This window comes from Chelonoidis abingdonii, chromosome 9 (assembly GCF_003597395.2).
Source record: "Chelonoidis abingdonii isolate Lonesome George chromosome 9, CheloAbing_2.0, whole genome shotgun sequence".
Lineage (NCBI taxonomy): Eukaryota > Metazoa > Chordata > Testudines > Testudinidae > Chelonoidis > Chelonoidis abingdonii.
The window spans coordinates 80,096,878-80,124,720 of record NC_133777.1 but is presented as its reverse complement, the minus strand read 5'-3'; the positions used below and the strand labels follow the sequence as shown (position 1 = coordinate 80,124,720).

The window sequence follows — 27,843 nt, the reverse complement described above, 5'->3', positions numbered from 1 at the left end:
CCTCCCAGCCCCACCTCTCCCCACTGAGCTCCCCCTCCCCGTCCCCCGCCCGGTCACTTCCCCGGGCAGCAGGAGGCTGCGGCGGGGCCGGGCCGCTCTGTGCCCGGCCCCTGAGTTCCGGCAGGCGCAGCGGGGGAAGGTTTCTGAGGCCGGACTCATGGAAGCGGCGGCGGGGCTGGGACTGCAGAGGCCTCGGGCCGGGGTGAGCGGGCCGGGCTTGGCCGGGGGGAGCGGGCGGCGAACCCCGAACCGCAGCGGTGGGGCGGAGAGCCCCGGGACCCTGCTCCCCAAGCGCCCGGGCCTGAGCGCGGGCCTCCGCCTGCCCCTACGGCCCCGGCCCCGGCCCCCTGAGCGTCCCCCAGTCCCGGACCCCGTGCCCTGGGTCCTGCCCTCTGCCGCCCAGGGACTTCGGATCCTGCCCCCTCAGTGCCCCACCGCCCCGACCCCTGCGGGTCCCTGGGGCTCCCTGTCCCCTCCAGTCCTGCAACCCCAGACCCTGCCCCCCCCGTGCCACCTGCCCCTAATCCCCCCTGCAGCCGTACTGAGACCCCTCAACTCACCACAGCACCTCCCACTAACCACGGCCCCCAAACCTGCCCCCCCAGCGCTCCCTGATTCCTGAACCTGCCCCCAGTGACCCCTGCCACCAGACTGTTTCCCCCGCCTACTCCAAGACCTTCTCCAAACCTGTGCCCCCTACCACCAAACCGCCACTGAACCCTGCTCCCCCACACCAGCTCCTTAGGACCCCGAACCTTGTTTTCTCCTGCCCCCAAACTGCTCCTCCCGCCAGCTCCAAGATTCCCCCAAACCTGCCCCTTCAGCCACCAGCCCCTGTCAGCTCCTCGGGACCCAAAATCCTGCCCCCCCACTAGCCCTGAGATTCTCTCATACTTGCCCCATCACCATCTCTCAGCTCTCACAGCCCATGGGACCCTCAGTCATTCCCCTCACACACCTGGGACACCTCCAGAATCTGCCTTAGTCCCTGATCCCCTGCTGCTTCAGGATTCCTGAATCTTGGCCTTCTGCCCTGGGCTACTGCCAAAATCTACCCTCCCTAGGTTCCCTCAAATCCTGACTCCTCACCAAGCTGTCCCCGTCAGCCCTCCTTGCTCCCCCATCCCCCTGAATCCTGTTTTCCCTCAGCCATCCCTATTATCCCAGCTCTGGGACTCCTTGAATCGTATCCCACACCTTAGTCCCAGAACCCTGAAATTCTGCCCTTCCTCCTGTCCCTGTCCTGCCTTCCCAAAGCTGTATCTCCCGTTCTAGCTAACCACCTTCCTCCTTGTGCACACACATTTATTTCCCTCAGAAAAGTCCAGATCCTTTCTTGCTGTCCCAGTTCCGGGACCCTTTAAACACATAGCTCCAGGACATCACAAATCCTTAACCCACCAGCACCACCCATTATCCCATTCCTGTTTTCAGCCTCAGCCCTGTGCAACCCCCTGCCCCTTGTCTACGCTGGAGTTATTCAGGAATATCTTGTCTGGAATAACTATTGCTAAATAACTCCATGTGTGAACACTCTCTTATTCTGGAATAGGAGTATCTTGTTCCAGTTTAGCTAAATCCTGTTTGACGCCTGCTGATTTTGGGGCGTAGTTGGTTGTTTCCTTTGGAAGGAGAAATTGTTTATGTAGTCAGTTGCATCTTTGATGCAATCCTGCTTACTTACAAGAATGTACACAATATCCTGTTTCCCTGTACACAGAAGGACTCAAATAGTAGGAGACAGTTTCTTTGCTCACAGTTCCAAGCCTCTTACCAGCCATCGCTCTTCCCAAAAGCTCATTTCTCTGGCGTATCCTTGCTACCTTCTCTGGGTGCTTCTGTGGTGTTTCTGCTGCTGCTTTGCCTCCTCCTCTCTCAGCTCTATCCAACAGTACTCAGCAGCCTGCTTTTATAAACCCCTTGGACCACATAGCCCCAGTTTGAATTAAAGCTAAATTGGTGAAGGCACTCTCATTCTAGAATAAGTGTGTTCACACATGGAGTTATTCACAAATAGCCAATGCACTTTAAATTCACACCTTTAATCCAAATTAATTTTAAAATATGGGCAAGCCCTTATTCCTGACCTCTTATCCCAGTTCTAACCCTCTGTATCCCCTCATATCCCAGTCTTGGGGCATGTTACAGTTTTAAGGATGTAAAAGTCCTAATGTGTTGTCAGTGCTACAGCGTGACATGGCCTCATATAGGGCCTTTCTGTAGGATTGGACAGGGCATGTTTCTCTTTTAGTGCTCCGGGATAATCACTCTGTAGAGCTTTTTCCCCTTTGCAGTGAATCCCTCCTCTTGGTAACATAGAAAGGATCATCATGCCGACCGTGGTGGTGATGGACGTGTCGCTCTCCATGACCCGGCCTGTTTCTGTGGAGGGCTCTGAAGAGTATCAACGGAAACACCTGGCTGTCCATGGATTGACCATGTTGTTTGAGCACATGGCCACCAATTACAAACTTGAGTTTACAGCCTTGGTGGTCTTCTCATCGCTTTGGGAACTGATGGTTCCCTTTACAAGAGATTACAACACGCTTCAGGTACACTTTAGAAAGAACATACTGGGCTCAGCAAGTCAATTCTTCAAAACTTTCTGTGTGTTTCGTGGCTGTAGTGAAACCTTAGGCTTCCTATCCGAGGATTTCATATCACTTTATGCACTGTTAATTAAGCCTCACAACAAGCCTATGAAGTGAGTGTTATCCCTATTTTACAAATATGGAAACTGAGACAGGAGAAAGTTGTGTTTTATGATCAGACAAGTCAGTGATAGCGCTGCTTGTAACGCCGTCTGAGCATCCAAAAGTGTGCTGGGTAGTTTACAAAAACAAGTAAAGAGATACTTCCTGTCCTGAAGAGCTTACAGTCTAAATTCAGATATCACCCAAGGAGGCAGGGCTAATGAAGGCAAAGGAGGGGATGAAGAGAAGTTGTTCGGAGGGTTCCAGTAATGAGATCAGCGGGATGCTTGAGGAGGCTTGTCCATACACTGATGGTTTTGTGACTTCCCTGTTTGTGTGAGTTTTGACGTGCTCTCCAGAGGTGACGCAGCATAAGGGAGCTCCAGGAAGGGTTTTGAATAAAGTGAACAGGTTTAGAGAAGGCGTTTTGTGCGGAAGCAGGAAGAGAGTGGGAAAAGTGACTAAGGATGCTTCAGGCCTGACATGATTGGCAGAGTGGAGGGAGGTGGGGAGAATATGGAAAGGAGATAAGATCTGAGAAGCAGCTTGGGGCTGAATGGTATGTGATATTGAAAGCCTTTGACCCTAATGGGAGTTGCGTGGACTTATCTGAGGGTGGAATTTGGCTCCAAGTTTGAAAATTACAGAAGCTTCTCGGTGCTTTAAAAGAGACTGGACAAGGCACTCCAAGTTTCATGTTGCTTGATTATGCTACATATGTGTTTTTTGGCACCTATTGGGAATCTGGGGTTGCTCCTGCCCACGTCTGAAGGCCTCTTCCCCCAACCTAAGGGGAGGAGCTATCAGACCCAGATCTTATGTAAATACAGAGGACAACTAATGACAAACAGGAACAGGAGTGAGGGTCACAGGGTCTTAAGCAGGGAGCTGGGAGTGCAGGGATGTTACATATATTGCTGAGAACAAATTCCTTTTGCTGTTTTCATTTTACCGTATGAATTATCCCACGTTCTCATTGCTGCTGTTTATTTTTTGAGGAGTGGCCTTGGGGAAATCTATCCAGGCCAAATGTCCAACCAAGTTGCTCTAGCTTGTACTTCTGTCTGTGTTTTGGAGCATCAGATACTTTATGTGGTGCTTTTCTGATCCTGTATAAAATTTTCCTTTTAGGGAGGAAGGATAGTTTTATGTAAAAGACTGGATATGAACGTAAGAGTCTTGGATTCTGTTACTTCCGCTGCCACTGACTTCCAGTATGGCGTGCTCTTAGGCAAGCGCTCTGTGGCTCAGTTTCCACATCTGTAAACTGGGTAGAAAATTACTGACCCACTTCACAAGCATATTGTGAGGCTATATTACTTAAGGTCATATTGTGATACCAACAAATTGTACCTTTTAAAGCAGCAACTATGTTCCCATTGACTTCACTGGGTGTATTTGTGTAATAAAGTACTACTCAGTGTGAGTAAAGGAGCCTTTAATGGTTGTAAAGCATTTAGAGGTATTTGGATGGAAGGTGCTATAGAAAGGCAAATGATTATTATTTCACACGTATTCCAGGGAGGGGGGTTGAAATATCAGAACAATGGGAGGAGATATTTTGTTTTAATTGAGGGAATAGCATAGTTTCAGGTTTTGACTGTGCTGTTCTTAGTAGACCTGCAAAGGATTATTTTAAAAACAGGTTTGTACCTTTGTGGACCAGAATTCCTTTGCTCTCAGCTTTTGCTTGCAGTTCGTGAGGTCAGAATTTCACTTGTTCCCCAGTCAATATGTGGTTTTTCAGGCTTTAATTTCTAATATAAAGGAAATCAGAAAAATACTTAATAAATCAAACCTCAGTTTTTTCAGGCCTGCTTTCTATATCCTACAAAAGGGCATAAGCCCAATTTTTAAAAAACTTTGCAGATCATCCTTTGGAATACAATACATCCCTAATAAAGACACAATGGGAAGGGAAGTCTTTATGAATTACTTCCTGTTTTTTAATAAGCTGCATGTGCTCCCTGATAACAATTGTCCACTCAGGCAGGATAATGTGTAATTTTTCTTTCCAGGAAGCCCTAAGTAACATGGATGATTATGACAAAACGTGCTTAGAATCGGCACTGGTTGGGGTTTGTAATGTTGTGCAACAGGAATGGGGTGCTGCGATTCCCTGCCAGGTAAAGATTGGTTGCCACCTTTGACTGTTCTCAGAATCCAGCTTGCAGTATTTGCAGATTATCAGCTGAACATATTTGGTTGGCCACTATGGCAACAAAATGCTTCAACCCTTCCATAAAATAATCATCAGCAACATCTGGGCTAATTTCTGCCATCTCTGGCCCAGCTGCAGTGTTGTAGTGGAGAGAAAAATGTTTGAGAACCCCTTTCAACACTGATCCCCTCCCCCTTCCTGATGTACCTACATGTTACAAAGTAGAACAGTTCCCTACAACTCTTCCAGCACTTCTGGAAGGCTTGGTTTATGCTCCTGCTTGCAATCTCCAGCCCCGGGAGCCACAGTCAGCAGGTAAGGGTCATGGCCAAACACAGAGCACCTTCCACCACCATGCACCTGCCAGTGTCTGCACTCAGCGGCATCCCTTACTTTGAAGCAGTAGTAAGGACTGCTCTGAATGTGTTCTGTCTTTGATCCCCAAGCCCTGCTGAGCCACTGTCGTGCTCAGCTAGAAAGACTCAGAACTTCCACTGGGCTGTTACAGCTTTGGGTCTGGTTTCCCCTCCCATCCAGTGCTCCTTCGTGGGGAGAAACCCTACGTTTGTCCTCATTGTTGGTTGGGGTACTATTTGCATTTGCTGATTTTGCAGCTAGTTAATTAATAATATATGGAGATATACCTATCTCCTAGAACTGGAAGGGACCCCAAAAGGTCATGAGTCCAGCCCCCTGCCTTCACTAGCAGGACCAAGTACTGATTTTGCCCTAGATCCCTAAGTGGCCCCCTCAAGGATTGAACTCACAACCCTGGGTTTAAGCAGGCCAGTGCTCAAACCACTGAGCATGGATTGGGACCACCTGTAATATAGCCATAAAAGGAAAAACAGACATCAGAACCAAACAGTTAGAAAGATGTAAAAATCAAGCATATATCGGATCTTTGGTAGGGTGATCTCTTATTTCCACCATAGGCCATTGTGCTAGCACATCAGGTTACTGGAGGATGAAAGGCCATGGGAAATGTGCAAACTCTTGTTACAGTAAGGCAGGTTATTTTCAAGCATGAGAGCAAACAAGCACTAATGAGACTATGAAAGTGACAGGTGTGTTGAGGAAAAGGGAGCAATAAAAAGTGCGTTCTCTCACCTGTTGAAGCCTGGATTTTAAATCTGGATGAAAAGAATAAATGCTTAATTTCAGCTAGATTTGGTGTTTCTCACTTGCTAGCCAAAACTGGTCCTTTTTGGTGCACAGCAACACCACACAGATGCCATGTTCCATCCCAGAAATGGCTGCATTTCAGTGGAGGGCAAACAAATCCAGTGATTTTATTTAACCTCAGAGTGCAGTTTTTTTGTAAATAACTTTTGGGATCCATTTGGATGAAAAATATCACATTAGTGCCTTAGTGCTGCTGCTGAAAAACCAGAAAGGGTTGAGACATGCTGTAATAGTTAGCAAAGTACTGAGGGACTGACATACCTGACCGATATTTTCTTTTTTATGGCCCATATTGGCTTCAATGGGAATTGGATTGGCCCCTGAGTTCTGTAGAGTGATTATAATAACTTGCACTCTTCTAGTATCTTTCCTCTGAGGTTCTTGAGTTGCCCAGAGTCAAACGTCCTTATGAGAGCGTAGTTTCTACACTGAAAGGGTGTGTGGCTTTTTAAAACTGAAAAACATACTTTTAATTGTTACTCTGTGTTCATTAGTAGTAGGGTCTGATTATAACTTATAAAAATAAATCCTAATCATTATTTTCTTCATTAAATTTTAAAATATAGATATGTCTGTTAATTATGTAGCGCCTCGAATTTGTAATAGTTAATTGCTTAAATATAGAATTTACATGCAAACCTTACATGGGTAATCCTTATGTTATTAATTCATTGCTCATGTGAGTAGGGATTTTCAGGACTAAGCCCTGTGGTCCTAATGGGACTACTGACAGAAGTAAAGCTAAGCACAGGTGTAAGTGTTTGCTGGATTGGGGCAGATGAAGAAATGTGTTTAGGTGAGAAAGCTAATATATCCTTTTGTGTGTGTTTGTGTGTGCACTAGGTTGTTCTGGTAACTGACGGCTGTTTAGGGATTGGCAGAGGCTCTCTGCGACACTCCTTAGCTACTTGCAACCAGCGAAATGAAAGCAGCCGATTTCCACTGCCTTTCCCCTTCCCATCCAAGTTATACATCATGTGCATGGCTAATCTAGATGAGGTGACTCCTTTAACAAATTCTTGCTGGTTTTGTTATACTGAGTGGTTATTGTTTTTACAGAATCACATATTCTCCCCAAGATTTATTCTAACAATCTGGTGGTAAAGTGTTTGGTTTTAGTGATAATTGGGTTACATTCACCTGCAGTATATGTAAGTTAATTGAGAGATGTAGACAAACTAACCTAATGCCCCAGTATAGCCCTACTAAGTCAGTGGAAAACTTCTACCATCGACGTCACTGCCACCTTTGGGGGGGTGAATTAACTACAGTGACAGGAAAACCCCTTCCACTGATGTAGCACGTCTATGCAATGTCACTAGAGCAGCACAGCTATGCTGCTGTAGTATCTGTAGTGTAGACATAGCCTAAGTAATCCTCTGAGGAAAGGCACTATAGAAATAGAAAGTATTATGTTATCAAAGGCACTCATGCACTCTTGAAGACTGAGAACCTGTGAATTTATTTAGCTTAACAAAGAAAAGGTAAAGGGGTGATTTGATCACAGTTTATAAGACCCACAGAGGGGAGAACAAATATTTGATAATGGGCTCTTAAATCTAGCAGAGAAAGGTATAACATGATCCAACGGCTGGAAGTTGAGGCTAGACAAATTCAGACTGGAAGTAAGGTGTATGTTTTTAATAGCGGAATTAACCACTAGAACAATTTACCAAGGATTGTGGTGGATTTTCCATCAAGGGCAATTTTTACATCAAGATTTGATGTTTTTCTAAAAGATCTGCTCTAGAAATTATTTTGGGAAATCCTATAGCTTGCGTTATACAGGAGGTCAGACTAGATGATTCCTTTTGGCTTTGGTATCTATTAATATAAGAGCTGGAAGCTAGGTCTGACTTGATGAAACAATGTATTATGAACTCCGGTATGGGGACAAGCTTCTGGGCTAATAATAAATATTACATTAGGAGTAAACCTCTGTTTGGGAAGAAACATTGGCTTCCTTAAAAATTAGCAAGATAAGGTTGTCCTAATTGTTTAAAATTAACTTAGAGCTTGTCTACACTTGAAACACGACAGCGGTGCTGCTGCAGTGTAGACACTATCTGTGCCAATGGGAGAGGTTCTCCCGTCAGCGTAGGTAATCCACCTCTTTTGAGAGGCAATAGCTAGGTTGACCAAACACTGCCTACATGGGGACTTAGTTGATTTAATGCCACTCAGGGATGTGAATTTTTCATACCCCAGACCAAGTAGTTAAACCAACCTAATTTTTTAGTGTAAATCAGGCTTCAGACTTTTACTCTCATTTGCATATATTTCCTTAAAAACAATCTTCTCCGTCTTCTGTTCTTATGCTGTTTTTTTCCCCAACGGTATAATTTCTTTTTTTGTGTGTGTGCAGCTCCAGAGCTCAGATTCTTTAGATTGTCTGGAAAGACTTGTAGATTTAAATAACGGGGAAGGACAGATTTTTACCATCGATGGACCCCTTTGCTTGAAGAATGTACAGTCCATGTTTGGGTTAGTATTTTTGTAACTAACATAACTGTGAAATTAACGTATGTAAAGAAAACAAAGAAGCATAAAGCAAGAAAATTGATTTGTTTTGATTCGTAGGTTTCTTTTTCTTTCCTAGTCCAATATGTTAACTACTATTGATTAATCTTGGCCTTCATTGGTTAACGCTGTTTGTTTTGTTCACTCTTTATAGATATTGATGCTACTGTTTTTAATTAGATATTTTCCTTTTGTCAGCGATTGGGCAACTTGAAATGTTGATTAGGTCATAGGCTTTTCAGGAACTGCTATTAATTTGCCATAAATGTCATAATGTATCACATATGCAGTATTGTTGTAGCCATGTTGATCCTGGGATATTAGAGAGACAAGGTGGGGGAGGTACTATCTAATATCTAATAAAAGATATTACCTCCCCCACCTTGTCTCTGTAATGTATCGTAGCATTTTGTAATTTGACAACGCTAGAACTACTGAGTTAACTCAAGGTTTTTTTTTTAAATCCATTTTGGGAGCTCAGTATAATACACTCAAACAAGCTTGCAAAACTTATTTTCAACTGATTTGTATTACTTTTTCCCTAATAATAAATGATCATGTTCTAGAAAACTAATAGACCTGGCTTATACACCATTCCATGCTGTTCTCAAATGTGGTCACTTAACATCTGATGTGCAAGTATTTCCCAGACCAGAACCTTTCATTATAGATGAGGAAATAGATCCCATCCCTAAAGCAATTAATACAGGTAACAAATGTTTGTTTGTTTTTTAAATCTGAGTTGTGTTAACTTTTTCTTTTTCTGTTGACATCCCCTACCCTGCATAGTGACTGTTCCCTCCTCTTTCCCTCTGGTCTGAAGAAAGTGGAATACAATCTCCAATAACATTGCAATGGCCAGTGACAGCTGCCATCATAGGGTCAGAGTCTCACCCTATTTTGGCCCTGTACACCCGGCAGATGGGCCAGAGTGGCGTAGAAGGGTTTTAAAAACCCCAGCTGAGAATCCTCACAGTGCAGGAAGTGTGGAAGACAGCTGTGGACTGTCTTCCACGGACTCCCTTGCAAGCCTGATATAGAGGGCAGGAGGGTTAGCAGTTTGGGACTAGGGCAGCAGTACATAATCCTGCTGAGATTCTGGTTGCCCATATACAGCCTGATGTAATCTAGGCACCACTCAGAGCTGTCTGAGTGAGGACTGGGGGGGTCCACACATGTCTTAAAGCCACCACAGCACCCTGGGCTGTGGATTCTGGCTGTGTCGCTTAGATGTAGGCTGGCTGCTTCAGGATATGGAGACTTTCACTTCTAGGAGACTAATCTGAAATCAGTCCAGCGTGGGGGCAAGCAGAAGTCATTATCCTCTAATGTAGAGGTGGGCAAACTATGGCCCACGAGACCCTCCTGCCCGGCCCCTGAACTCCTACCCAGGGAGGCTAGCCCCCGGCTCCTCCCTTGCTGTTCCCCCTCCCCCGCAGCCTCAGCCCACCCTGCCGCCCAGAGCACTGGCGGCAAGGCTGTGTACTCTTGCCAGGCAGCGGAGCTTCTGCCTGACCGGGTGCTTTGTGCTGCATGGTGGTGTGGCTGGCTCCAGCTGGGCGGTGCAGTAAGGGGGCAGGGAGCGAGGGGTTTGGATAGAGGGCAGGGGAGTTCAGGGTGGTGGTCAAGGGGCATAGGTGTGGATAGAGGTCAGGGTGGTCAGAGGGTGGGGAACAGGGGGGGTTAAATGGGGGCAGGGGTCCCCAGGGGGCAGTCAGGGGCAGGGGTTCCAGGGGCTGTTGGGGACAGGGAACGGGGGCTGGATGGGACAGGAGTCCCAGGGCGCGAGAAGCAGGGGGTTCAGATAGGGGGCTGGGGCCAGGCCAGGCCTGACTGTTTAGGGAGGCACAACCTCCCCTAACCGGCCCTCCATATAATTTCAGAAACCTGATGTGGCCCTCAGGCTGAAAAGTTTGCCCACCCCTGCTCTAATGGCTGCTCAGTGGCAAATGAGTTGGTGATGTCAGGGCAGTTCTTACTAGACTTCCTTGCATCACAAACCCTCCCCCCTCCATCTCAGTTGGAACCAATTGGCACCTTTATTGGCAGCCTCAGCAGAGAAACCAAGGGTTGAATTCTGTAGAGTCTGAGCTGCCCTCCAAAGGCTGATATTGAGACATTGGAACATGGAGGAAGCTTGCATTGCCCTTACTCATGTCTCCATTCTCCAAGAGTTGTTAATTTGCCTGTCTCACCACCGCTAAATTCACTGTAAAAACAATTGTGCAGAGTGCAACCTTCCTCATTCATCCCAGAGACCGAAGTTTCACCTGGGAAGAGGGGGTGCATTCTGTCGCTGAGGCATGCACACAATGCATAGAATACGCTTTGCAATATTTGTAAATATGACCTACCGAATGAAGGTTTACTTGTTATTAGTGCCTGATGTTGGAGTGCTATGCACTATGGAAATTGCAGGGCCCCCCACCTTCACTTAAATTTGTCCGACTGCCCCCTCATGACAGAATTGCAACCCTGCATGCCAGCTTGCAATGCACTCACTTAAATCCGGTGCGCAGGGGCCCCCTGTGCAAGTGCACAGAGTGTACATTGATTAATCCAGGCCTGCTTATTATGCCAAAGTAAATTTCCCTCCTCAGCAGTGCACTTAGTTTTGTGTGCTTTCGTTTTTATGTTATTCTTTACAATTTGGCAGTAGAGTGCTATGGTAGGTTACTCTGTGTTGTAACTTGCCTTTCCGAACCTCCTCTGTGACATGTCTTAAACAATATCTGACTCTATTGGATTCTTCATCAAAAAGTGTGTGGTTCTTTCCAAAAACTGATGGGTGCACCATTAAGGTTAAATTATTCTAATACATGAAGTAGGAACTCTGAAATAAATGCCATTCAAGTTTCCTTGATTTTTCAGCTGCAAGAGAAATCTATCTGGAGTGGGGAACACAGTAATAACACTTTTTATTTGGATCTATACTGAATTTGGACTAGTATACATCAAATTTTTAATTAACTACTGGAAAACCGTGCAACTGAATGAAATCGGGGGCATGAAACTTATCCAAACAAGAGGACTTTTAATTGTATTTAACATATGTTGGTGGATCTCTGGTCATTTGAGATAAGGGAATTTGGTATAAATAAGATTCCATTCTACATCCACCTTACAACATATTCAGTCAACCATTGAATGCCTTTGTGAGTTTAATTAAGCAATATATTACTTAGCTATGGAAAACATCAATGTTATTAGCCTTTGGGACAGATTCTTTGCAACAGACCAGAGGGCTGTCAGGTTCTCTGGTTCTTGGCCTTAGCACAAGATAGAATAGCCTAAGAGCTCCTCTAACTTGTGCCAGCTGGATATGGTCTCTGAAGGACCATGTGCAAGCTGGGCATAATCAGAAAGCATCGTGCTTTGGCCACTCCCCTTCCTTGCCCTCTGCACAGGAGCTCTGCCAATAGAAGTGTAGAAGGTGGCCATCCTGGCTTTATATCTGCTAGGGACTCTCCACACTGGGGCTATCCTGGGGTGGGGCATTTGTGCCACTTGAGCAGTGCAAAGGAGTGGATCAGGGCAGATACTCTGCTCTTTTGTTCTTAAACATGACTGGTTATTTCTCTCCTATGGGCAAAGGGTTAGTTACCAGTGAACAAAAGCATGTTGTGTAGCAGCATATCGCATAGATAACTTCCATTAGAGACACCAGGTTCTGTCTGTTATAGATGCTTTTCAACTGCCCATCTTAAAGTTACTCAGAAATATTTACTCTACAATAATATTATGGTGGCACCTAGAGGTCCCGATCAAGACTGGGGCCCCATTGTGTGAAGTGCTCTAGTTATATATGATCCATGCTTCAAAAAGCTCACAGTCTAAGGAAGAGTATTCCTATTTTGATGTTAAACTTAACATGAATGAATCCTCAGCTGTTTCCAGGGCTGACTTGTGACTTTGTTTCTTTGCAGATCTAGAAATAGTTGGTTTTATAGATATAGCTGATATTTCTAGCCCTCCTGTATTATCTAGACACTTGGTACTGCCTATTGCACTCAACAAAGGTGAGCCATTTTTGTTTCTAATAGTGAACATTGCACTATTTGGAATTGACAAGGTTTTCCAAGGTTGCTGGTGGTAGATTACAGCCAGACATTCCAAAGTTCTCTTAAAGGACAAGTGCCATGCCATTTGGAGAACACTTTTTGATGAGCCCATTAAAATTAAAATCTTAAACACAAGATCTTTGCCTTTTCTTAAAAAAAGGATTCTTAAAAGTGCATCAGTACATAAAACAGCACTGTTAATAAAAGGGACAGTGTCTCTTTAGTGACATCATAAATAGAACTTTCTGAACTTAGAGATAAAAATAATTCTAGCTCAGCAATCAAGCTGAATGTTTAATGCCTCTTTTTATCTGCTTGTAATGATTGGGGGTTTTTTTAATGGTCTTCAGAACAGAGCTTGTCTACAGTGTAGTTGTAACCATGTTGGTCCTAGGATATTAGAGAGAGAAGGTAGGTGAGGTAATGTTTTATTGAACCAACTTCTGTTGGTGAGAGAGACAAGCTTGTGTCCAATAAAAGATATTCCCTCCCCCACCTTGTGGGTGGGCTAATACAAAGGTTGGTCTTTGTGCTTTGATTTATCCATTGTTATTCAGGAACGCTAGCTGCTGCTCCTCTCTGTTAACATTTGTATCTGTGCCTAGGAGGCTGATGAAAGTAGTAAGGAAGGTTGGGTAAATCTCAGGCTTTGCTCTGTCTGCACTTGCTGTGTGCTCGTGTTTGGATTCAGAAGGGCCTCTACTGCCCTTTCAGTGTGGTTTCTAGTTACGCTTCCTCAAGTGGAGCAAAGAGGAAATATGATGAGGTTTCTCTTGGGAAAATGTGAAAGGACCAAATGTGCAGTTAGTGGGTTTTGACTCTGTGTATTCGCACTCATTTGTGCCAAACCTTTCCTCCCTGTGGGAACCTCATGCTAATGGCTAAAGCACAGCTGTTTTTCAGCTCCTAAAACTCAGTAAGTTGCTCATTTCAAAAAAGAATCATATGAAGGGAGAGGTTAAGGGTTCCCTTAAGAGGGATCACTTGCAACCAGCACAGTGTTGGAACCTTGTATGTTAGTCTGGTTTTCCCAAAGGTGAGGTTTCACTTGAACTGAGGCTGGGGCAACTCTTCGGAAACTGAGTTTCGTGAGTAGGGCAGACATGGGGGTTCTCAAACTGAGGGTCATGATTCCTAAGGGGGTCGCAAGGTGGTTACATGAGAGTTGCGAGCTATCAGCTCTATGGGGCTGACAGCCCCAAACCCGTTAAATTAAATGAAACTGCCCATTTTTAATTTATAAGGGGGAGGGGGAGTCACACTCAGAGGCTCGCAGTGTGAAAGATGTTACCGATACAAAAAGTTTGAAAACCACTGCAGTAGAACTATATGCCATGCTGTGCCTTGTTAGCCACACCACCCACATGCCCAGGCATCTCACGTGGCAGCTGTTCGCACCACTGCTATGCTGGAGGCTTAATGCAAAGGATTAAGCTTGTCAGATAGGAGGCTGACATCCAGTAACCACAGCATTGAAATACCTCACGTCTTCAAAGTGCCAATGGCCTGGGAAGCTTTGGAGAATTGTAGCTTTTCTAAAGAGAGAAGGTGCTGCGTGTAAGGAAGGTTGCTCTGTTTAACTGCACTGTAGGGTGGTTTGCTTTGGGTCAACGAGGTGGCTGTTGCTGGGTGACTTGCCTGGCAGAGGTTGTAAGGTGTCGAGCATGATAGAAAACAAAGCAGTTCTAGTGAGTGTGAATCTCTCTCGGTTTTTTTGTTTTGTTTTTTTTGCACAGAAGGTGATGAGGTGGGTCCGGGGATCACTGATGACACTGAGGATGAGAATTCAGCTAATCAAATTGCTGGCAAAATACCCAACTTCTGTGTACTGCTGCATGGGAGCCTGAAAGTGGAAGGCATGGTGGCCATTGTTCAGTTAGGGTATGGAGGTGCATTTCTCTTGGAAAAGTCCCTTTTCGTGGTTTTGCTTTGGGACCAGTCATCTATGAAATACTTCACGCCAAGCTGTGAGCCCCAGGTGGCTTGACAAGAATGTTTAGTGTCACTGTGATTCTGCACTGGCAGTGTAAATAATTTGCAAATAATGAAAGCCAGAGCCCCAAGGTAGCAAGGTGGGAGGTGAATTTTAGGGGTGTGGAATGGATGGTTTTGACCTTAGCAGTCTGCTCTTTTCTGTAGGCCTGAATGGCATGGAATGTTGTACTCCCAAGCTGATAGTAAGAAGAAATCAAACCTCATGATGTCTCTCTTTGAACCTGGTCCTGAGCCCCTGCCTTGGCTAGGGAAAATGGCACAACTTGGGCCCATTTCAGGTAGTAACTAAGATTTTCAAGTCTCTCGTGCATTTTATGTTTTCTGTGTTAATGCCATTGCCACATCTTATTCTTAAAAAGCTTTATTTTCTTTCAGATGCTAAAGAAAATCCTTATGGTGAAGATGACAATAAAAGCCCTTTCCCCTTACAGCCCAAAAACAAGCGCAGTTATGCGCAGAATGTCACTGTGTGGATCAAACCAAGCGGCCTCCAGGTAGCCACTCAGTACTTACTGAACTGTGCAAGAGCACCAAAGCTACCAGTGCTTTGAAAGGGCCGTCTTAGTAGAACGGTCTCTGTATCTGTCACTTCCATCTAGTATAATTTTTTTCTTTAATTCATATTAAAGCTTCCTGTTTGAAGTGTCATAATTAAAACACCTTGGCATATACAGTTTGTTTAATGAAAGCTTTGCCTGGTATCTGGTTTCGTGTAATAACCATTTGTATGTTAGCTTGTATGAGCTGCATAATCAGTGACTGATCACTGAGCCTGCGGGAATGATCAAGTGATTATTTATCAGTATACTTGGGGGTTCTTTCCTGCAGCCTCCCCCAAAAGTTATGGTATTTTTTTTTTATTTTCTCCAGACAGATGTACAGAAGATCTTGAGAAATGCAAGAAAACTCCCTGAAAAAACTCAGACATTCTACAAAGTGAGTAGCATGTTATGGGTTTGCATGTAACGTGTGACTGTACTGATACAGGTTTGATCTGTAGAGCACGTTGACTGATGAGGTTAATAATTCTCTACATGTTCTATCCAATGAGCTTGTAGTGCTGTGCAAATGTTAATTCTCAACAGCCCTTGTGAGGGAGGTAGATATTTGACCGATTGTACAGATTGGTAAAGCTGTAACCTGGAATCCCCTGATCTAAGCTCCTCTGACAGGACAGCACATTGGGTTCAATTGTGGGAGACCTAGGTCTGAGAGTGATCCCCTGTGTCCCAGAGGTGAATGATTGTGATTCTACACTGGCGGTGCAAATAATGAAAGCCAGAGCCCCAAGGAAGCAAGGGTGGGAGGTGAATTTTAGTGGTGAGGAATGGGGGGTTTTGACCTTAGCAGTCTGCTAAGGTCTTTGTGATCCCATGTATCCCAGAGGTGGTGTACACATCTCCAGGGGAAGGGCAGATTGCCAGCTGGACTCTCGAATGAATTGGAGAGTGGTAGGTACTACTGGTACTGAGGGATCAAAGGGCATCACAGAAGGAAATGAGAGCTCGGGTAGAGAGCAGCCTATACTTGGGTAACAAAGTCAACTATCAGTGTATGTTCCACCCATGATGCAGAGGACAAGAAATCCAGTAAGCCTGATACAGTTAGCTACATGATACCACTCTAAAACCAGACTATAACCATAATTCTTCCCTCAAGCCTAGCAGTGACACAACCCTCCAGAGACCCCAACCAGGGTTCTGGTATGTGCTCCATAAACACATACAAGGCTATGGGCCCTGCCCTAAGAGTTTACAGTCTAAGAAATCACATTCTATACATTCTGCTGGACAAATTGGCTGAAAGCGAGCAGATAGCAAAGCGCACCCTTCTGCTAACTGCAGGGCTGTCCACCAGAGCCTTGGAGCCAGGGGCGAGAGCTGATGAGGCATGTGGGGAGGGTGTTGTGAGAAAGCTAACATGGTAGTGTGCTATATCTGCTGTCTCCAATCTGGTACCAGCTCTAGAATTCACTCTTATGCTGTGAGCACTTGGGAAGCTTGCCAGAACTGTGGCCTGAGGGCCCCTTCCCTAAATTTGCAATGAATAAAATATCCTTTCAGAAGGATCAAGATTACTTTAAATGGGGCTTTTCTCCCTTCCAGGAACTCAACCGTTTGCGCAAGGCAGCCTTGGCTTTTGGGTTTTTGGACCTTTTGAAAGGAGTGGCGGATATGCTGGAAAGGGAGTGTACGTTGCTGCCTGATACAGCTCATCCCGATGCAGCATTTCAGCTTACTCATGCTGCTCAGCAACTCAAAGCAGCAAGTAATGGGACCTCTGAATATGCCGCCTATGACCATAACATCACTCCACTGCAGACAGACTTCTCCAGTAGCAGCACTGAAAGAATATGAGATGCACTTTTTAGAACCTTCTCTACATTACTTTTAAGTCTCAAGTGGTCCAAATTTTCCTGTCATATTTGTTTTCTAGGACTGACTCAGATATTGTTTGAAGAACTTTATCAATGCAAACCGGTGCTCTAAAACAATCTAGTTTCTTAATCTGGGATTAATTCGTATAGCTCTTAGTGGATTTAGAGTTTTACCTGGAAATTGTATTTTTAAATGCTTCATGAAAGTCTCACAAGAATGGAGGTTATATAGTATGATTATTAAGGTGTGTGAGAGGAGAGAGGAGGAAAATGCTGGCATATGCAATGAACTGGTGCCAGTGGCTTAGAACTGTCCCTCTTCCCCCCTCCCGAGAACCAGTCATCAGGTAACCCCACACATAACCCGTAATTATTAGATTGGTGCACGAAAGTGCTGTGTAAAACTTTTCTCAAAAGAGAGGCAGGTGTTATCTATTAGGGCCCGGCTTTCAAAAATGTCAGTTATGCAACTGCATGCACTTGACTTCCCCAGTCACAGACTGGGTGTATTAATACTGCATGTGGTTAGATGTATAGCTGGCAACTTTTGGATGCTGTCAGTAATTGCATTCCTGACTTTAAAGATTTAAGCCCTGCCTTTCAAAATGTAAAGTTACTGAATTTTCAGGTATCTCATTTGCCTCAAGACATTCATATTTGAGATAGTAACTTACATTGTAGCAAGAGAAAAGTTCATTTTTTAACAAAATTGTAGGATATCATATTAACAAATAAAGAGTAACTTTTTATGGAAGCTTTCAGTGGTTTTGGTTCCAGTTTCAAAAGAACGGACATGCGTGTTTAGCATTACGGAGGCTTAAACCTTCATCGTGTCTTTCCATCATGAAGGTCAGGTAACAAATTGCTCTTGTTCACTTGCATAAGAGGCTGTACAAATAGCAAAATGAAAGACTTTGCTTGTAAATCTTTAATAGAAATACACATTCAGCTGCCTTTGGAAGGACGAGCAAACTCAGTAGTTGAAGAGTCCTGGCAAATCACACCAAATACGGGTTGCAGTGCCTGCCCCGTACCCTCACAACCATGTATTTCATAAATGTTTAAATGCCCTTTAAAGGAATTAAAAGAATGAATGCTGTGTTAAATTCTGTGTCAGCACCAAGATATTCAGTCCCTTGATTCACTGTCAAATAGATATGTATGTAGAAGTGACACAGTGTATAAATTATGGTGTAACTACCCTGAGGAAGCTGGCCATGCCCTTTTTTAGCCTTTCACACAGAAAGGCTCCTTTTAAACACATTTAGGCCAGGTGTATGCTACAGACCTATACTGGTATAAGCATGTCAGTCAGGGATGAAATCACACCCCGGAGCAACACACAGTTATACTGACCTAACCCCATGTGTAGACAGCGCATCTCCTGTCAACACAACTACCACCTCTTGGGGAGGTGGATTAACTAACTACACCAGAAGACACTCACCTGTTGGGGTAGGTATGTCTTCACTTAAGTGCTGTAGCTGCGCTGATGCAGTATTTTAAGAATAGCAACAAGAATGGAGGTTATATAGTATGATTATTAAGGTGTGTGAGAGGAGGAAAATGCTGGCATATGCAATGGACTGGTGCCAGTGGCTTAGAACTGTCCCTCTTCCCCCCTCCCGAGAACCAGAATCAGGCTCCCTTCGATAGTGGTGAAAGTTCCTTAGAATGGTGTCTTTCTGCAGAATGCCTTCAGTGGCAGTTGACCGCTTCTCTGCAAAAACCCCACCTAAATGTTCTAGTGTAAACCTCACAATAACAATCATTGGAGAAAAGGGTATTTCACATTGAAAATATAGCAGCGTTGTTTTTTTTTCTGGCGTTACGCTTTTGTAAAACCAAGCCATACAAACAGTGGGATGGAAATAAATTGATCGCTCTGGAATTAACTTGCACAAGAGTTACAGTGGATGCTGGGGGAAAGAGTACTAGACTCAGCTGGGTCAACAGTGCAACTAACTGCTCTGTAGTCAAGATTACAATTAAGTTTATTTAAATCAGACTTTAGTTAATTTCAGAGAAAATGCAAAGGGTCAGAGAGGGCTAAATCCTGGCAAATCAGGGTGGGGGTATAGGAGTCACTTTAATCATGGCATCCTTTATTCAAAACAGCTCATTTTTAAGCAATGGGGCTTTCTTTGTTTTAAACAAATAAAATTACTTTTACAATTTACCTGAAACATCACTTGCCTCCCATTTGCTGAGATCTGGTACACAATACAAAATGGTCTCTTAACTTCTTAGGCCCCCAATACTGCACCCCAAAAGCAAATGGCCAGCCTCGCATGCAGACTCCTTAGCTGCAGTCTTCTGCACTGAGGGAATCGGAAAACAGGTGCTTGCTTCCTTCTTAACAGGGTTTGAGCCAAACACTTACACCACCATTCCCAAAGAGGAGCGGACAAGGGCCTGGCCTCCACATGGTAGTAGAAGGAAGGGTGTGGGATCATCTCAAGGGAGGCCTGCTTTACCTCTGCATTTCCTGGTGGAATTCTAATTTTTGTGGGCTACTGGGGGAAGAATAGCAGGAAATGGAACCTCACCCCTACACTGCCTGGTTTTCCAGTATCTGAGTTTGGGCATTTAAATTCTCACCATCTGGAAGGGCAGAGTTAGTGATCACAAGGCAGTGTGAAGTAGCAGCTATTTCAGCTGGTGAGGAAAATTTGAAGGAGTAGGTAGCTCCCACTAATGACTGGCTAGGATGTATGTAGCCAGACAGGGGCTGCTGGACACCACTACGTATTTCTATTCCATGGAGGAGCGAGATGAAGCCTTCCTATCGTACATGCGTTAAGAACAAGCCGGTGGTGTCCAATGCTGACACTAGTTGCTTCCAGGTTTAAATGCATCAGCAAAAGCCTGCTGAAAAAAAGAAGACCTAGCACTGACCATTAATAAATACATTTCTCAGCTCCGCAGGCCACTCCTAGTCAGTTTCATGTAGCATGGAGTGGATGGTCTGAAATATTATACCCCAGTATCACAAGCCTTATCTGCATTCAATATCTGAAAAAGAGCAAATATCCAATTAAAAATAACTATTCTATTCCCAGTTAGAGCTGCTCAGTTTTTTGCGAATAGGATTTCTTTTTATAAGATGGTAACTGATAGGAAACACGTTTAAATAGTGCCATTGTTCAACATTAAGTGCCATGCATATATGATTGAAGAGGAACTCAATACAGTGTATGGGAATGCTATCTGAAGAGTCACTGAAATCTAACATGATCATTTAGCTGTAGAAAATCCTTTCCATTATTATAATAGGTAAAACTGTAAGAATCAGAGGCTCCTGTCATTAAGATAAGTTAGGTCTAGGAAAGCATTGTAGTCCCTGTTTTACTTCATCTTTCTCTTTTTTGATCCAAGGTGCTGCCTCCTTTGCTTGTAGAGGTGACGCAAGTTTATAAACAAACCTGAAAAGAGAAATAATTATTTAGGCAGAACTGAAAAATCACTGCGGAGTATTTACGCCAGATAACTGCACTGAGTTAAAAATCATTTTGGATTTTCTTCTCACATATGGACATAAAACGATGAAAGCTAAAGACAAGTGAGTCCTTGCTGGGGTACGGTTAAGACTGTAACAACCCACACTGTTTGTTATTGTAGGGTTGCTTAGGAGTTCTGATTGTTACCCTTTAGGGGTAGCGTATTGAAGATGGGGGAAATAATTCTAGAATCTTGTGATAGCTTGCGAGAAAACGTGTCACAAACCTAAACAGCCCACATCAGACTAAACAATAGAAACAGGGCTGACGTCATTCTTTTTTAATCAGATGGAATGAAGTTTAGAGTTCAACATTTTCATTTTAAAATCATGGACTAGATTCTGTATTCCTCTGACTTCAATGAGACTTTTAGATCCACAGAGCTGTAGGCTCAACCTGCACACAGAACACTTTCATCATTAGTCCACTAATTATAGAAAACAAACAATTGTAGCTGATCCGTTAAACACTAACTATTGTTAAAATACCCCAAACCTCCTGTGACGCTCTTCACAAAACTGCTTCTTCATATTCCACTAGTATCAATATATTTTGGTTAACATCTATGTAGTTTTGAATTACACAAAGAATCCAGCAAAATCCTGCAGAAGTCCCACTTTTACCCAGTGATATTGATATAATAATTGTAATATTTTGGCCTCTGATGTATCTGCATGTGCTTCGAGGTTATCTGTTATTGAGGTCTCCTTTTGGGTTAACCTGTGCTATTCACTACAAGTATGACGACAGTTTAAGGTCAGTCAAATCGGTATAACAACGACCTATCAGATATGATGATTTAAAGTTGCAATCTATTACTCCTTTTTTGTACATAACTGACTTTTGGTATTTCAACAGGAGAGAAATACAATGAAACAACAACAAAAACTTACCTAAAAATAACAGTATAAGATAGATTTGAAGAAAGAATGAAAATTTGATTGTAGCGCTCATCGGATACGGCAGTGTGAAACTAAACTTCCCTGTTTCACTGAAGATCGGAATGGCCTGAATCAGAGACACGGCTGAAAGCAGAAGGCCAAGAAGATTATAGGCAAAATACAAGGGACAAGGTAAACTCGAGAGCTACTCAAAAAATGAAGCTTCTCAAAGTTGTTCCCTTTTAATGGTAATATATTTTGATCCTTTCTGACCAGCTTTTGTAATCTAGAGAGACTTCAGCACAAACTAGTTTTAAGTGGCATCTTTAAACACAGCTGCACCTAGGTCATGATATTTTCCTACTTTTGTTTGCTGGCGTTGGTGGGCAATGCTATGAATCCACCCACAGCAGCAAGATATTAGCCTTGCTGGCTAGGTTCAGTGCACTCTGCTCTTTCTTCCTCTCATTGTACTTAGGGCTCTATGGGAATAGGAGCTGCAGCCTGGAGACTACTTCCACTCTGTGGCTTTTACCCCCTTCCGCTGCAACCACTGGTAGCACAGTCACAGAGCCAGTGAGTGGAGGAGCTCCAGGAAGAGTGGCACCCTGTGAGTGTCCCAAGATCCAGGGTCTTGGAGCCAAGATTACTCATGGGTCCCCTGTGCAATTCAAGAGCCAGGTCCGTGCCCTTTCTAAGGTGTGTGGCCAACATATCCTCCACTCCCAGGGGGACTGAGCCAGACTCCCTGAGTGACGACAAACCCAGACACAGCTCTGCTTCCCTGCGGCAGGAGGAAGGGATAGGGACCATACAGCGTTTTCACACACAAACAGTGAAAAACATCTTCTCCCAAATCTCACTATGAAGAAAGTCAGCCCAGAGAACTGAAGAAAAGCAACAACCCAAACTAGCCAAAAAAAAGGTACTTAAATTGTGCATCTGTTTTCCTGTGCAACCATGTGTAGGGTGATTGCTTGTGTCAATGCCTCACGTCGTCTTCTCCTGCTCTTCCTGTTTATTAGGAGGCCTGTGCTTCCTACCTCACTTTAAATAATCTCTCTCTTTTGGGAAGGGAGACAGCCTGACGGGACCATTCTCCTCTCTTCCCCTTAACCTAGAAGGATTATTTCAAGCGCAGACCACTAGCATCGACTCTTGCTCCAGTTGCTCCAATCACTTTGTAACTAGCCTTTGAGCAGCTCAGGCCATGTAACTTTTCCCAAAGCTTCTAGCAATGCCTTCGTTTGTGCCTTCAGCTGGGAGGAGACCTGGCTCATGCCAGTGTAGCTCCAAGATGCACCAGCCTGGCAATCCAAACATTTCTTCTTGAGGTGTTATGGGAGGTGTTAGGGTGGCTGAAGAAAGTGACAGAGCTGGAGACTGAAGTCCTCTACGTATCCAAAGGGTGAAGTACAGAAAGGTCAGTGGAAGTGTAAGCTTCCCTGCTGCAGACGTGCCTCACTCCTGCACCTCTACAGGTCAGAGGTAAGTTCAGTTTCTGCACCAATCCAACCTTAGATCTCTCTGACACTCCCAGCAAGGCTACCAATTATTGCGATGGCTTTTGTTATGCAAACACTGGGAACTGGGGCCTATGTTACCCTTAGCTTTCACCCTTCAGACGTGACCAAGGCACAGTACAGTGCATTTGACTTAACAAGAGCTGGGTGAACATTTTCAGTTGACTAACAAATTTGCCAAAAATGCAATTGTGAGGCGATCAAAACTATTAAAATTCAGGTCAAATTCAGCAAATGGTTTTAGCCAAATAACAAACAAGGGGGAAAAATGTAGAAGTCAAAACAAACCTATTCAGCATTTTATTTTGAAACTAACCATCAAAATGTTGCTTCAAAACTAGCAGTTTCGTTTTGATCAGAATGAAATTATTTTGGCTTTGTCAAAAAAAATTAATTTTGGTTCAAAATAAACTAATTGTTTTCAGGTTTTTCAATTCCAACCATTGAAACCAAAGTATGAATTACTCTCTCACCTCTATACAGAGCAGCATGATCTACATGAAGCTTACCTTCTGCCAAGATGCCTAAAGGATAGAGAGGAATCCAGATGGTATATCGGATCCAAGTTAGTAATTTCCATTCTATATCAATGCAGGAAAGCATGTAGAATGGATACCTAGAATAACATTCAAAGTTTGAAAGACAGACATTACTTAAAAGTTTAACTTTCCTCTTAAGTTACAATATTGTGCATAATCACTGTATGATGTCGTGAATGTCAAATATTCATGATAAACATTATAAATTTGTTTAACTATTGTCTTCATTGTAAATAATGATTACGAATATTAAAAAGGGACTGTTTCATACAGAGCTGTGGTAGGTATGTTTTTCCTTTCACAGCTTACAATATTAGATCTGTTATCCTGGTAACCTGGATAGGGTTAACTGCCTGCTTTCTTCAACAAATATTTCAATTTAGATCCCAAAAAATGAATAGAATACAATGTAGTTTTTCTGACGAACACCAGAAATTCCAGAATCCATCAAATTCTTTAGCCAAAGGTCTGAATTTCTTGTGGAAAGTGATATGAAAATGAGATTTCCCTACCAAGGGCTGGAAATGGGTAGAGAAACATAACAGCAAGTTTTCCCAGACACGGAGCAACATAGGCTCTCGCATCTCACATTGGAATCAGCCCCGGACTCTGCCAGATACAGAAAGCTAGCAAGACAGTTATGCTGTGACAAATCTGAGTCCAAGGAATGTTTTACCAGCAGGGGCTATAATTCAAATGCCACAGGGTGCTTCTTAATGGCAAAATCAAAATTACTTGAAAGTAACGGCTGTTTTTCAGTAGAACCCCTGGCATTCCATGCACGTCAAAAGAAAATCCTACAAACCTGAATAGCTCAATAATACTCCAGCAGTAAAATACAAAGAACACCACCGCTTTGCTTTGCATTTCCTCCACATTTCCAAGGACAATAAACAAGACAAAATTTCTTCCGAGTACCTGTTTAACAAAACCCCAACACATACATGTAAGTATACTGGACAGATACCAATGCGGCACAGTCACAGGGCAACAGTGAGCTCCTACCGCTAGAAATACACAGCGCAGGCTCCTTTAGAGCCCTGGGCACATGCAGTTCAGGGCCAGGGCATATTAGTGGCGCTGGAAGACCAGGGCACATGTCCCTGGAGCTGAGCTGTGGGCTGGGGAAGTGCTTCCTAAGCCTGTAGTCCTTGTACACACTGACCAGCTGTATTAGGGGCCAACACAGAAGCAGAGAGAGAAGGTGGCCACACCTTTTGCAGCACAGCGTGTTTGCTGTGGGAAGTTGAGCTGGTCCAAGTGCATGAGGATCCCCACCCCTACTCCGCTGTTCTTGTCTTTGCCCCAACTCGTCTCATCACACAACCCAAGAAGGTAGCCTACCAACCCAGGCTAGGACGCATGGATTCCTACTTACGGGGCAAAAGATATCCCAGGGGTAAGTCCCAATTGATGCCATTTCCTCCCCTCCCCCCGCCCCCCGCAGTCATGTCTAAGACTCTCACAATATAAAATGTAATAATCTGGGGTGCGAGGAATCTTAAAATATTACCTGGAGCAAAGAAGGTACAAGTGGCGACCTGACAATTCCTACTAGTGAGTTCAGGATCTCTATAAATGCGAGCGTCTGACAGAAATACATCATATCAGCAATGGTGTGAAATGTATCATAGAAGGAATCTATCAGAAACAAAAGACTGCTTTAAGGCATCTGAATTTGCCTGCTGGGGGAAGCCAGCTTAACTACACAACCCCCACCGTATACTAACTCACTCATGATTTTAGAACTAGATTTGTGTTGGGAAAATGTAGTGTTCAACCTTGTATGTAAAGCCTATCTGCAGGCTAGTGTGAAGTCAAGAGTAAAACCTTAAAAACGTTACCCGATCAAAGTAAAAGTCCTATGCTGAAAGTAGCACAGAACTGTAGGGTTACAAGGGACCGCAAGGGTCAGCATGTCTAACCCCCAATGCAAGGACAATTAGAGCTATTTCAGTAAATAATATGGAAAAGAAAGAGGGTTGTGCTGTGGATTAACAGAATGGACAATTGGATCTTTTAGTAAAATACCATTCAAGCCAATCCGTTTTTAGTAATACTGGCTCTCTAAAGGTAAGAAATGTCTGTCTTAAGTGTGGGGTAGTGGAATTGTAGCCATGTCGGTTCCAGGACAGTAGACACACAAGGTGGGTGAGATAATATATTTTACTGGACCACCTTCTGTTGATGACAGAGACAAGCTTTCAAGCCACACAGAGCTTGTCTCCCTCACCAAAAGAAGACGGTCCAATAAAAGATATTACCTCACCCACCTTGCCTTGAGTGAAACATTTCCCCCTCCCCCGCAACACAGTTCCTTTTTTAAAATTAAAATTAAGCATTTACAGATTACAGCAAATATTACTGATGCCCATGTATCACAGGGTATGTGATTATCTACAGGTCCTGTCCTTAATGTTATGACAACTTCTGGGAGGGTTTTGCTGTGCATTTCAATTAAGTATTTACAGTTTCATGTGGCTTAATTTAGATGTCATTGTTTAGAAATTACTGCAAAGGGCGAAAGGAGGAAGAAATAGCATGAATAAAATAGTGCTTATTACTTGCCTTTTCCTAAGATAAACAGGCGAACTGTCATATTCACAAAAATCCAGGAGAACCCCAAAAACTGCACAAGATTATACATGAACAAATATCCTCTCTTCAGCTGTCTGAAAGCTACAATCAATGTTAAACAATCATGTTAGCAAAAGGCAACAGCATTCCTGTTTTGTGCAACTGGCTCTCAATGGTGAGGTGGGTTAGTGAGTTAGCCTTTCAAATCTGAAGATGGGTTACAAGAGAAAAAGTTTCACTCTATTCCAGACAATACAGGACCACCAAACAATTTGCCATGTGGACTCAAGGGAAACTCAGCACTGAAATAACAGAAGTGCTGTGCCTATCTCAGCTTGGGCTGGGCTTCCATATCACCTGTTTGCACTACTGATGACAAAAATGATCAAATCCCCTGTGAAACAGTAGTGTGGTTTTACTAAGCTTGTAAGTAGTTATATACATAATAAAGTGCTGTATGCTAGTTTTAGAGAGACAACACGTCTATCAACACTACTGTGATAGCATCGGAAGTACTAAGTGCATGCTTCCAGAAGAAATATTTTGCCTGTGGTGTGCATAAGCAAACTATTGCCACTATCTTATCCACCAAATCAACCCTACTAATTTAAAGATACAGTCACTTACGGTCTTTAGGGACTCTGGATTCAATTCGGATTTTGTTAATCCTTTCTTCTTCTTCCTAAAAATTAGGGGTAGAGTTTTAAGGGGTGTTAATGTAGTATTTCAACACAGTAATTAGCAGCTACTATTTAGTTAACTGTTCTGCTGCAAAGCTAGTGGAATTTTAGACTCAGCTAATATCCTCTTACTAGTCTAATGTGTTAAATTTTTCACCTAGCAAAACTGTGCAAATTCTTCATTGCCAGGAAAGAGTGTTACCGCAATAGCTAATGGTTGTCTAACCAGCTATGCGATCTCCATTATATATTTTCATCTAATGAATATGTTTTTCGCTGTGAAAGCTGCCATTTTCCATGTTAATTCTTGATCATTACCACCACTCAAACCTGTTCCTTTTTTTATGAAAGTGTGAAATCGTCCTCTCGCTCTCTTCAGACCATTTAACACAAACAATTGTTACCTCCTGGGACGAAGTAAAGTCACTCTGGATTGCCATATAAATCAAAACAGCCCTTTGCAATATCCTGTATAACTTACGTGGTCATTAGGATGGAAGAAACAGACTTGTCCTTCTGACCACGGGGCAGTGTTTCTTGTAGAACTGAAACCACTCACACTTTGCATGGATGCTTGCGTCCTTTCCAAAAGGGATTGTTATTTCTTTGCTAACCATTCTGAATACAGTAGAAAGCATTTGAATTACCACGCAGCTGGATGTAAACACAGGGCCAACCTGGTGGCTCAGGAGGCTACTTTTGGACATTCCACCTAGAAATCCTTATTTTAGAAACAACCTCGGGACTCCTGCTTTTCACACAAGCGAGGCTGGGATGTTTTAGAAAGGGAGTCATAGAATAATAGGGTTGGAAGAGACCCCAGGAGGTATCTAGTCCAACTCCCTGCTCAAAGCAGGACCAACCCCAACTAAATCATCCCAGCCAGGGCTTTGTCAAGCCGGGCCTTAAAAACCTCTAAGGATGGAGTCTCTCTTGGTCTTTGACTGGAGGAAACAGCACACACTATCTAGGGCAGAGGTTCTCAAACTGTGGTCCGCGAGTTCCATTCAGATGGTCTGCGGATAGTTCCCTCTAAGGTGCGTGCCTGGGTGGCCGCACACAAAAGAACAAAGGGCCACCCACCTAATTAGTGGAGCTGCGCAGGCATGGCTCCACTAATTAGGTGAGTGGACCTTGGAGAAGACTCGTAT

At 43.7% G+C, this 27,843-nt stretch overlaps 2 protein-coding genes across 5 annotated transcripts in view; one reads left to right on the top strand and one right to left on the bottom strand.

Annotated features, from left to right (window-relative positions):
* The first annotated feature begins 121 nt into the window (after positions 1 to 121).
* INTS14 (integrator complex subunit 14) lies at positions 122 to 17,746 on the top strand. Of its 3 annotated transcripts, XM_032766046.2 has the most exons (12): positions 122 to 202; positions 2,295 to 2,552; positions 4,712 to 4,819; positions 6,883 to 7,038; positions 8,405 to 8,523; positions 9,126 to 9,268; positions 12,486 to 12,578; positions 14,357 to 14,501; positions 14,760 to 14,893; positions 14,991 to 15,109; positions 15,486 to 15,551; positions 16,721 to 17,746. In XM_032766046.2, the coding sequence occupies exons 2-12, from the start codon at positions 2,331 to 2,333 to the stop codon at positions 16,970 to 16,972; spliced, it is 1,557 nt and encodes a 518-aa protein (XP_032621937.1). In that variant the 5' UTR covers positions 122 to 202; positions 2,295 to 2,330; the 3' UTR covers positions 16,973 to 17,746. The 3 variants fall into 3 exon arrangements, with proteins under 3 accessions (XP_032621937.1, XP_032621938.1, XP_032621939.1); XM_032766047.2 differs by lacking the exon at positions 4,712 to 4,819 and having other exon boundaries at positions 16,721 to 17,053; XM_032766048.2 differs by lacking the exons at positions 122 to 202; positions 2,295 to 2,552; positions 4,712 to 4,819 and adding an exon at positions 5,051 to 5,169 and having other exon boundaries at positions 16,721 to 17,053.
* A 156-nt stretch (positions 17,747 to 17,902) lies between these two features.
* HACD3 (3-hydroxyacyl-CoA dehydratase 3) overlaps positions 17,903 to 27,843 on the bottom strand; it is a 19,310-nt gene continuing 9,369 nt past the window's right edge. Inside the window, exons 5-11 of one of the 2 annotated variants that reach the window (XM_032766049.2) lie at positions 26,640 to 26,694; positions 26,004 to 26,114; positions 24,949 to 25,076; positions 24,241 to 24,353; positions 23,406 to 23,512; positions 21,386 to 21,517; positions 18,969 to 20,417 (exon numbers count right to left, since the gene is read on the bottom strand). In XM_032766049.2, the coding sequence (XP_032621940.1) occupies positions 20,341 to 20,417; positions 21,386 to 21,517; positions 23,406 to 23,512; positions 24,241 to 24,353; positions 24,949 to 25,076; positions 26,004 to 26,114; positions 26,640 to 26,694 (723 nt within the window). In that variant the 3' untranslated portion in view covers positions 18,969 to 20,340. Of the gene's footprint in view, positions 20,418 to 21,385; positions 21,518 to 23,405; positions 23,513 to 24,240; positions 24,354 to 24,948; positions 25,077 to 26,003; positions 26,115 to 26,639; positions 26,695 to 27,843 lie in introns of both variants that reach the window. The other variant, XM_032766050.2, reaches the window with a different exon arrangement.